This window comes from Xenopus laevis, chromosome 6L (genome assembly GCF_017654675.1).
Source record: "Xenopus laevis strain J_2021 chromosome 6L, Xenopus_laevis_v10.1, whole genome shotgun sequence".
Lineage (NCBI taxonomy): Eukaryota > Metazoa > Chordata > Amphibia > Anura > Pipidae > Xenopus > Xenopus laevis.
The window spans coordinates 69,099,436-69,111,526 of NC_054381.1; the positions used below are offsets into that span (position 1 = coordinate 69,099,436).

Here is a 12,091-nt window from a genome sequence, read left to right on the forward strand (position 1 = left end):
ATAGGACAAACATAAACAAAGATATAAAAAAAAAATGTAACTCCTCAGCTAAGCAGTTATACTTTTGAAGACATTTAAGGGCAATTTATGACCACCTAGGCAATGTACAAACTGCTCAATGCACTGTTTTTGGCGCTTTGCACACTACATGCAATTACAGATCTATCGCTGGTCTCAGCTGAGACCATAACTGATCATATCTGCTTTTTAAAAAGCATTCCAATTATTAATCACAATAATAAAAGCAGTATATTCTCAATTCATTAACTCACTATAATTCAATTTGATATCAGATGGGGCAATATAATTTACAATGTGAATTTCATTAAAACCAATGTGGAATATTATACCAAAACTGTCCAGAGTTTATAAACTGTGCTTAGTATCTCATTACACAGTTCATTAGTACCAGTCATTAGCAGGATTACACCTAGCTTCTTAGATAAGGTTTGAATATGAGGAAATTTGACTCATAACTAGCCTTCTCTTAAGCCCTTGTATGCTGATGTGGTCCTTATTATGGACTAAAAGCCCCATGATGCACAGAAAGTCAATTGCATAACAGCAGTTATACGTTACAGCCTCCAAGACGTCAGTCAGTATATGCTTCTTACCACTTGACAAGCACCAATGAGCCGGACTGACTCAGAGCTTGTCATACTGGATCACTCATATGCTCTTGTGCACTTAACCGGCTGGAACTGGGTGTGTGGGCTTCAACTTGGATTTCTGCCAAGCAATTGAGGAACTGGGTGAATTACTTATAATAACACTGTAGGGGTCGTTTATTTTATAGAAGGTAGTGTGTAAAGTACAAAAAAATTCTGCTACTTGCCATTTTTTTGCAACTTGCACTCTGCATTCTGCCCTTCGTGCAATCCATTAGTCAGCCCTGTATTAGTGAGGGTCAGTAGGTTGAGGCACAGAAGCAGATGGTAATGTGCTATTGCAGGTGGTAAGGACAGTGCTGGCCTGCGCCCCCTGACATTGACCTGTGCACGAGCACCAGCTTTTTAATCTGTTGTTTGGTGCAGAGTGCAGCATTCCCCTGGGCACAAGCGATTGTTAAGTTAGCACTATGGGGAGCAGTTTTGAGCCCCATAGCACTAGGGGATCAGTAAATTACCCCTTTTGTATTTTGTTAGTGTGTACATAGTAAGAAGCTTGTTTGTAACACTGTGCTTGAAATGTTGTAAATAATGAATATTATCTGTAAATTACTGTGTAACATCTTAGCACTAATAATAATTTCTCTTTAATTTATGCAATTCTGCAGGTTTAATACAATTTGAGATAATCATTTGCATATTTCTCTATTTCTATAGCTGCTACAGTAGTAATTGTTCTTTTTATTGCTTCAGTTGGATCAACTAGCAAATCCCAAAACATGGATCAATGCAGCAACACAAATATTTTTCTCATTGGGCCTTGGGTTTGGAAGTCTTATTGCATTTGCCAGCTATAATGAACCAAACAATAACTGTGAAAGACATGCCATCATTGTCTCCCTAATAAATAGTGGAACATCTATATTTGCAAGCATTGTCACTTTCTCTATATATGGGTTTAAGGCCACCTATAATTATGAAAATTGTATTAGCAGGTAAGAAATTCATTTTTATCAGATAATATAACAAAATAAGAATAAAGTTCACATATGGTTTAACTCATCAAATCAAATAGTTTCTTAGAGTGTTTAAAGACAAACAAGAAAACAATTGTGATCATATTGATAATTGATTTTCAACACTGTTATTCCTCAGTATAAATACAGAAAAAAACACCAAGGGGCATATTTATCAAGGGTCGAATTTCGAATTGAAAAAACTTTGAAATTCGAATTCAAAAAGTTTTTTTTTGGGGTCGAATAGGTCAGTTTTCGATCAAATAGGTCCGTATGACTGTTAAGGAGAACAACAGAAGGAAGAGCAAAAACAGTGGAGCAGGCATTCCTGACAACAATTGTAAGCAATGAAACATAGAAAGATTTAGAGATATTCATATTAGGAGAAAGGTGTAACCTTAAAGAAAGTTCATAATATAGCTCATTAATATAGCTCATTTACAAACAGCAACCTGAGCTGTATAAATGTCATGTTAGGAGAAAGGTGTAACTTTACAGATACAGAGTTGATAACAGAACTCATTTACAACCACTTAGAGAGGCCATCTAGCAGAACCAAGATGGCAGCCATGCCAAAGGAAACCATGCCAGCCTTCTCTGAGCCTAGAAGAGATGGTGAAGTAACTCTGTGAATTTTTGCCCGCTGTAAAAGATGAGGTTGATAGCATTCATAGGGGAGGTGACGATGTGAGTGCGGAGGTGGAGAGGGGCAGGAAGGAGACAACAGGGGAATAGAAAAAATTAGGTTTGACAATGGGTGTGATTTTAATAGACAATTCCACTAATTAAAATTGATTTCTGGAAATGTTTTACCTTAAATAGGGGGTGTTGTTTAATTTTTTGTAAGTGAAATTGAAGTGAAGTGTTGAACCTGACACTTTTGTTGTCTTTTTCCAATCTAAATTGACCAGAAAACATTGTAACAAAAAATCATAAAATACTACTTATGCCATAAAGCCAGACTAATTATAAACTCGTAAATACATTTTAGTTTTTAATTAGTATTATTGTTGAAGTGCCTTTGTTTACATTTTTACAGAGATATACTTTTGTTAACCAACACTTTTGATTTAGAAGAAGGATCAATAACTGCAGAAAACCTTGGAGATATGAAAAACTACCTGAATGCAACCTTCCACCAGGAATTTTCTGCTATCGTTCCACAAATTAGAAATTGTAGCCTTGAAAAAGAGTTAAGCACGGTATGTTGACACTGCTTTCAAAATTTAGGATTTTTGATTGTTAAAAATTGGTAAAGGATAAAATTATGTGTTTTGTCCTTGGCACAGCTTAAACAAGACACAACTTTGTCCTGAGTATCTTTGTAGTGTGTAGGCCCCCAAAGAGTGCTTTTTTTTTAGTTTTTGGGTATGTTTACCTTTAGGAGTGTACGAATGATGGATGGTTGAAAGATTACAATTTTGCCTTCAAGATAGCCAAAATTAATCATTTTACGGAATAACGCTTGACTTAGAATCAAAATTGTAGTGAGAAAAAAGCACATTGGAAAGATGGAATTGGAAGAATCATTTGATGAGGCAAAGAGAGTTCTAAATGGTTTTGCGAGTGTGTGACTGAGACAGTTTTAGAATGGTTTGTACCTTGGCAGTGTCCATTTGTAGACTCTGCAAATGTAGAAATGCACGCTGAGTTATGTCAAATCTTTTTGTATATAGAGTAGCATGGTAGCTCAGTAGTGATTCTGCCTTTGAGGGCTGGGGTCCTGAGTTTGAATCTGGCCTAGGCAATGTATGTTCTACCCATGTCTGCATGGGCTTCTTTCAGGTACTTCGGTCTTCTAACACATTCCAAAAGCATACAGGTATAGATTAATTTGCTCCTGATACATTGTAGGTTGCAGTTATCTTGAATCATGGAATATGATTTCGAGCCATCTAAAGGGCACCTGTTGGGCAAAAATATTATCCCCACCAAAGGTAATAGTAGTCTTTTTTTAAAAAAAATTGCCCCCTGCCAGCGCTACGACACTTGCACTGGGAGGGAGCTCCTGGTGCAATTGGCCATGTCGGTCAGAGCGCATGGACATAATGTGCTTCTGACATCACACACTTGCGCATGATGAGCAATTTGCAGCATTCACTCATTAAGCTAAAGCGTGTGCCCCAACATGGCGCTCGTACCGGGAGTTCTGGCAGAGAGCAATTAAAAAAAACTACTGTTACCCCCAACCGGAGTGCTGACTCTATTAGCCGGCACCTTTGGTTGGGGATAATATTTTTGCCCAACAGATGCCCTTTATATATCAAAATCCTTTTCATGTCCACCAATTAAAGGTCTTGTGGGAAAGACCTGGGGAAAAGAGGGGATTAGCAAGAATTGGTGCTGTGGGAAGATTTCATACAGTTAAATGATTTCCTAAGCATTTATGCATTTCTTGACTGGCTGTTTTAAATTTATATATATATTTTTTATTTTAAAAAGGTGAAATAACTCAATAAATGTGTGACAAATGCAAAAGCTGAACAATGAGTAACTCTATTTCAAATGTGTATACAATGTTTACTAGCCACTTAGTTTGCTTTAATACAGCATGATATACTAGGGCTCAACAGCAAACATAGCGCAATGTGCAAACTGCTAATCTTGATTTTCAGTGTAATTGCTGGCGCCTGTTAAGTGGGCGTCATTGCAACTAATATAATCACAAATTAGTAAATGACACACCACAAGTTGTGGCACACATTTCCTCCTGCATTTGTGTTACAATTGCATCATTTATGGTGCATGATGACAATAATGCCATTAGCATTTAATTTACTTGTTGCAAGCCTGGTACAGCTATTGCTGCAATCCAATAAGTGAACCCTAAAAATAGCAGCAGGTCCAGGTTGACAGTAGTTCCAGGGTTAAAGTGTGTGCTCTCTTTTCCTATATAATCACAAGCGAGGTAAGGGAGCACCACCTATCAGTTGAGAAGACCAGAAGATGGTGTGCAGGGTTAAAGAAATAAGTATTTAGAGAAAAGAAAAAGTTAACCCATAAAGCTGCACCACCCCATTATAGAGCCTTATAACTCACGGAACAATATTAAAACTTAACTTATACTAATAACTTAATTAAAATCATTAGTCCAGGAGAACATTTAAAACAAAGTTAGGAACAGGGAGACAAAGAACCTTGGTTAGGTTAAGCGATAATTGCAACCCCTAGGTTGAATATAAGGCTGATACACAAAGTCTGTAGCGAACCACTACAGTCTGTAGTAAACAACTACAATAATAGCGTGGTGTAGTACACAACTACAATAATAACGTGGTGTAGGGCAAAAAAGGACAAATGTCACGTAGCCTAAAACAGGTATAGGTAACCTCTTTAATTGCCACCCTTTCCACCATCAATCCAGTTTCCAGCCTTAGTTATTCCGCCACCCATTCACCCTCCGGCGCACCCTCCCATTATCTTGGAAGAAATACTATGTCTAGGTGGCATCAAAAATTGATCCACTAATTAAATGTTAAGAGTAAATAATGGTACTGCAGAAGCTTGCATTTAAGCTACCCCAGAGAGAGAGAGGCTCCGTAGATCGCCCACCCCTTCACCCACAGAGCTTCCCTCCCGTTTGTGCCGTGAAGCAGTGGCCTAAATTCTTGCAGTTCAGTCCCCCTGCCTAACTAAACTAAAATGCGTCTGACACACGTTTCACCCGCGTTAACGGAACTGGAACTACCTGTTTTTTTAGTTAGACTGACTCCTACTCCTGCATTTAGAGAGACAGAAAGATACTGAAGACTATTTTGATTATTTCGGAAACTATACAGAATATTTGACATCTATATTTCCAACAAGATATAATTAATAAATGAGCAGCTGTAGGGTATGCAAGGTCTATTGCATCATTTGCTTTGTAGAAATGTGATTGTTTCAGGGCAGATGCCGAATACTTAGGTTACTGGAATGTAATAATGATTGATATTTGTTTCTAAAACCTCCCCTGTTTTTTCTGCAATTAGGCTGTTCAAGGGACTGGGCTTGCATTTATTGTCTACACAGAAGCAATCAAAAACATGGAAGTTTCACAACTTTGGTCAGTGATATATTTTCTGATGTTACTCATGTTGGGATTAGGAAGCATGTTGGGAAATACTGCTGCAATACTTACTCCTTTGACAGACAGCAAATTTATTTCCAAGCATCTACCAAAGGAAGCTGTATCAGGTAAGATCATATTTTAAAAAAGTTTTCTGCTTGATACTTGATGTTTGCAGATATTTTTTCAAACTCTATTTTTGTAGATTTCATTCAATGTTATCCATTATACATATGATATTAAGCAGCTGGTGCTTACAGGGTTTTGGGTAACTTACCTGAAATGTTTTTATCTGGCAATGCTGGCTTTGCCACTGCACTTTTTGTCCCTTCTCCAAAAAATGCATGTTCTTTTTGAAGATCTAAATTACGGAAATATCCGTTATCCGGAAACTCAAGGTCCCGAGCATTCTGGTCCTACACCTGTAGTAGTGTGCTGGGAGGTATCCTTAACTGAAAAGGATCTGGGAATTTTTGTATATAACAAATTGCCTACAAACCACGCCAAATGAAGAATATATTCCAGCAGGTCCAGAGTGTCTCGGTAATTGACTATGTGCAACAAATAGTGATGGGCGAATCTATACTGAAAAATTTGCAAAAAGCATTGAAGTCAATGGGTGTCAAAATAATTTTGATGCGAGCGATCATTTCTATACGCACGACTATTTGGTCCAAATGCATTAAAGGCAACAGACGTCTAAATAATTTTGATTTTGATTCAGATTTTTCGCAGGCGAAATTTCGACGCAGTTTTCACTAAATTTTTCGACGCAGTTTCACTAAATTTGCTGCGAATTCATGTCTGGCTAATTTTTTTGCCCATCACTAGCAACAAACATAAAATATAATATAAATTTTATTTACACTCCACTTAGGTTAAAATACCCTATACCATATAAACAAACAAAACAGAGCGCCCCCCCTCAGAATAAATATATCACATTCTTATAGGTTTTTAGTTCCCAATGGGGAAAACTACCATATAACTGTTTTAATAGCTGCAGCTAGTGTTGCAAACTTATTCATTGATGTTAGATCTCGTATTTCCCAGTATCATTAGGTGCCTTTAAGGAGTATTTCCCAAGGGTACTGCCAAATTGTTATCAAAGTCAATCTGTATGACAAGTATTGTTAAATAATTGTGTTCTTCACAGTGTCTCCATACCCCAAGCTTTCAGTCAGGCTATTGTTTCTCCTACTCAATGTTACTGAAGCAGTTGTGATTTGGGTGAGCCGTCTTCGATTTTTACTATTGAGTGCTGTTCTCATATCTACCACTACGTAGGACATGGGAGCATTTTAGCAATGCAGGTGTCAGGGAACTGTAATGTGGTTAACTTCCCATTATTCTGCTGGGGGAAAGGGAGGAGCATGATATCACTCCAACTTGCAGTGCAGCAGTAAATAGTTACTGTTTATCAGAGCACTTATCACACTGCGTATCTTGACAGCGCTATATAAATAAATGATGATGATGATGATTTAAAGGCACCCGGGAAACTGACAACATGTCTAGCCCCATGTAGGATTTCAAAATTAAATATTAAAACATTTGTTTACTCTTATTATGGATCTGTCAACCACCAAGAATCTGTCATTTGGGTGGTCACATATTGCTTTAGTAAAATTATACTCCTTTGCACAACTGTCACATTTTCTTGGGTTTTATTTAACATATTAAGGGGCAGATTCACTAACTTCGAGTGAAGGATTCGAATGAAAAAAATTCGAATTTCGAAGTATTTTTTGGGTACTTCGACCATCGAATTGGTTAAATTTGTTCGAATTCGAACGAAATCGAACGATTCGAAGTAAAAATCGTTCGACTATTCGACCATTCGATAGTCGAAGTACTTTCCCTTTAAAAAAAACTTCGACCCCCTACTTCGGCAGATAAAACCTACCGAAGTCAATGTTAGCCTATGGGGAAGGTCCCCATAGGCTTGCTAACCTTTTTTTGATCGAAGGATTTTCCTTCGATCGTTGGATTGAAATCGTTCGAATCGTTCGATTCGAAGGATTTAATCGTTCGATCGATCGATCGCAGGATTAGCGCTAAATCCTTCGACTTCGATATTCGAAGTCGAAGGATTTCAATTCGAGGGTCGAATTTCGAAGTATTTTTAACTTCGAAATTCGACCCTTAGTGAATCTGCCCCTTAATGTTTGGGAATCAATATTCGGTTCTTTTTCACTTACCATACTGAGTAAAAAGGAACTGCAGAACAGGTCAGCCAAGTTGTAGAACAGCTCCTCTGATGTCACATTTTGTCTCCCAGCATGCCAGGTCTGATCTGCCAGGACAGGGTTTGTACACACTCATTCTAGTTTAAATTACATTTTCATTGTGTCAACATTCTATATTTTCCCCCTGGATGTTCTCCTCACAGAAGTTTCTACTGCCAATAGCAATTTTGCCCATGAGTTCATCATCTGGCAAGCTACTAAGGACAGTGGAGGATTCTTCCCTTACATAAAAGACTATTACCACTTAATTAAAGTATTTTAAGTAATTAACATATAATACAGTATACTGTTAGCATGCACTGGTAAAAGCTGTGTGGTTGCTTCAGAAAAAAATACTATATTTTATATAAATAAGCTGCTGTGTAGCCATGGGGGCAGCCTTTCAAGCTGGATAAAAGGCACAGGTTATATAGCACATAACAGACAAGCCCTGTCCAATACAATGGTGTTTTATCTGTTATCTGCGATGTAACCTATGCATTTTTTCCAGCTTGAATGGCTGCTCCCATGGCTACACAGTAGCTTATTTATATAAAATATAGTATTTTTTTCTGAAACTATAGTAGTCTACCTGAAGCAAACACACAAGTTTTACCAGTGCAGAGCAACAGTACATTATATTTTAATTACTTTGATACACTTTCTGTAGCATTTGGCAATATCTGTGCCCCTGGATTCAGGGATTCGACTGAACCCTGAAAAGCAGGGTATATAATCACCCACCTGACTGGGAAGGCTCTAGGATGGGCATCTCCCCTGTGGGAAAAGGAATCGCCTCTAATTGACGATGCCAAGGCCTTCATCCAAAAGTTCAAGACCATCTTTGACGCACCAGGACAGGTTGCTTCTGCCTCTTCGCGGCTGTTTCAGATACGTCAAGAGAGCCGCAGTGCTTTCGAATATATATAGAGTTCCGCACGCTTGCTGCTGAGACTGGTTGGAACAATGAAGCTTATCATGCCACCTTCTACAATGGGCTCTCCATTCGCCTTAAAGATGACCTGGTCTCCCATGATCTGCCGCCGCTGCTGGAAGACCTTATTGCTTTGGCCATCACGGTGGACTCTCGGTTGAGAGAGCATCAGGCTGATAGTGAGAGGAGTAAAAAATTTTAACCATTATTGGCTCCTCGCTTACAGAAACCCTTACTTCCCAGCATGTCACCCTCATCTTCATCTGCTTCTCCTTCAACTTCTGCTGAAGAACCTATGTAGATTGGACGAGCATGACTCTCTGAACAGGAGAAACTTACTGTCGGGGCAAATCCCATTTTGCCCATGAATGCCCTGTGAAGCCGGGAAACTCCAACGCCTAATTAAGTTTGGGGAAACTTACCTGGGCGGGTAACTCCTCTCACAGATTTCTTCTACCGGTACAGATTCAACTTCCCACCAAGACCATCCATTCACAGGCGTTCCTTGATTCTGGTGCGGCAGGGAACTTTCTGGATCGAGTCTTCGCTGAACAACATGCCATTCCTCTGCAATCCTTATCTGAACCGCTTCAAGTCTTGACAGACCATTATCCTCTGCTTTCATCTCTAAGTCCTCTCTCGAATTACCCTTCAAGGTCGTTTCTCTACGCTCTGAGAGAATTTCCTTCTTCGTCATCGATTGCCCCTCCACACCAGAGGTTCTAAGATTGCCTTGGCTCCGTCTTCACAATCCTGTCATAGACTGGTCAACCACTCAAATTTCACATTGGAGTCCCTTTTGCCAACAGAACTGTATCCCCAATAATCCTCTCCTGAAACTGCCCTCTGTTGGCATGGATCTCTCTCCTCACTGCCTACCAAGACTTCTCCGACGTTTTTTGCAAGAGATCAGCCGAGACTCTTCCGCCTCACCAGCCATATGACTGCCCTCTTGAACTGATTCCTGGTACCATGCCTCCTCACAGATGTACCTATCCACTCTCCCCTTTTGAGACCAAGGCTATGAAAGAGTACATCCAGAAGAATCTCCTAAGAGGGTTCATTCGTCCATCCTCATCACCAGCTAGAGCAGGTTTCTTCTTCGTCCAGAAGAAAGATGGCAGTCTACGACCCTGTATTGACTACCGGGGTCTGAACAAAATTACTTCCAAGAACTGTTACCCCCTTCCCCTCATCTCGGAGTTATTCGATCAGCTCAAGGGGGCCAACCTCTTCACAAAGTTGGATCTTCGCAGAGCTTACAACCTGATTGGCATTCGTGAGGGCAACGAATGGAAGACTGCTTTTAATACGCGTAATGGACATTACGTATACCTTGTCATGCCATTTGGGCTCTGCAGCGTCCGCAGTTTTCCAGGAGTTCGTAAACGATATCCTTCAAGATCTACTTGGCCTTTGTGTTGTGGTCTACTTGGATGATATCCTAATTTTTTCCAAGTCCTTAGAAGAACACCGGCTCCATGTACAAGAGGTCCTTTCCTGTTTAAGAAAGAATGCTCTTTTTGCTAAGTGCTTATTCGAGACTTCCAAGATACCTTTTCTGGGCTATATCATCTACCAAAAAGGTTTCGAGATGGATCCAGCCAAGACTACCGCCATACAGGATTGGCCTCTTCCGACCAGCACAAGATCCATACAACGTTTCATCGGCTTCGCCAACTACTATCAGCAGTTCATCAAAGGTTTTCCTTCCAAGATTGCACCAATTTTATCTCTCATCCGTAAGGGTGGAAAACCTAATTGCTGGCCTCCTCAGGCATTGGAAGCCTTTAAAACTCTAAAATACTCTTTTTCTACTGCTCCAATTCTCAGACACCCAGATCATCTTCTGCCGTTTTTTATTGAAATTGATGCCTCAGATGTAGGGGCAGGAGAAGTTCTTTCTCAGAGACTTCCATGCAATGGGAAATTACATCCTTATGCCTTCTTTTCTAAAAAATTCTCTCCTCCAGAACAGAGCTACGATGTGGGGAATCATGAACTTTTGGCAGTGAAACTGGCCTTGGAGGAATGGAGACATTTATTAGAGGGTTCTACAGTTCCAGTGACCATCTTTACTAACCACAAAAGTCTGGAGTACATTCAAACCCTTAAAGGAATTGTTCAGTGTAAAAATAAAAACTGGGTAAATAGGCTGTGCAAAATAAAAAATGTTTCTAATATAGTTAGTTAGCCAAATATGTAATGCATAAAGATAAGAGTGACTGGATGTCTAACATAACAGAACATAGCCCAACTTCCTGGTTTTCAGCTCTCTTGGTTTCCACTGACTGGTTACCCTGGTTACCAGGCAGTAACCAATCAGAGACTTGAAGGGGGGCCACATGGGTCATATCTGTTGCTTTTGAATCTGAGCTGCATGCTGAGGATCAATTGCAAACTCAATGAACAGATATGTACCATGTGGCTCCTCTTCAAGTCGCTGACTAGCTCAGAGTTAGAGAGCTGAAAAGCAGGAAGTGGTGTTCTGGCTATTATGTTACACATCCAGTCACTCCAGCCTTTATACATTACATTTTTGGCTAACTAACTATATTAGAAACATTTTTTATTTTTTACAACCTATCTATTTACACAGTTTTTATTTTCACGCTGAACTATTCCTTTAAGGGTCTGAATCCCAGACAGGCTCGGTGGCCAACGCACTAGGAGTTTTTTTCCTGAAGAACCCAGTATTGAGAACGCCCAACCCATTGTGCATTCTACCAAAATTGTAGCTGCCCTAACTCCTTCCGTAGCTTCACAACTGCTGTCTGCACAGTCTTCGGCACCACCTAACACCCCCGTTGGTGTAGCATTCATTCCTCCAGAACTCTGTCAGACTATTCTCAATTGGTCTCATAGCTCCAGGCTGGTCATCCCAGAATTCGAAAGATGATGGACCTGTTGTCTTGTCTTGTCTGGTGGCCTTCTCTTCGGAAGGATGTTAAGGACTTCGTCTCATCCTGTGCTACTTTTGCTGCATCCAAGTCCGGACATTCCCCTCCCAAGGGACTTCTTCTTCCCCTGCCCATACCCTCACAACCCTGGACCCAACTGGCCATGGACTGTTTCCCTGGGCCATACAGTCATTTGGGTGGTGGTGGATAGGTTTAGCAAGATGGCCCACTTCATTCCTATTCGCAAATTACCCTCTGCCCTGGAACTTTCAAAATTGTTTATACAACACATTTTTCGCCTTCATGGATTTCCTGCTGAAATTGTGTCCAACAGAGGGTCCCAGTTTGTTTTTAAGT

General features: G+C 39.9%; 1 protein-coding gene across 2 annotated transcripts in view; it reads left to right on the plus strand.

The window, feature by feature from the left end:
• Positions 1 to 12,091, plus strand: part of slc6a20.L (solute carrier family 6 (proline IMINO transporter), member 20 L homeolog) — a 49,304-nt gene that overhangs the window by 30,514 nt on the left and 6,699 nt on the right. For both annotated transcript variants that reach the window (XM_018267608.2, XM_018267609.2), the window contains exons 6-8: positions 1,362 to 1,603; positions 2,664 to 2,826; positions 5,596 to 5,800. In XM_018267608.2, the coding sequence (XP_018123097.1) occupies positions 1,362 to 1,603; positions 2,664 to 2,826; positions 5,596 to 5,800 (610 nt within the window). The remainder of the gene's footprint in view (positions 1 to 1,361; positions 1,604 to 2,663; positions 2,827 to 5,595; positions 5,801 to 12,091) is intronic.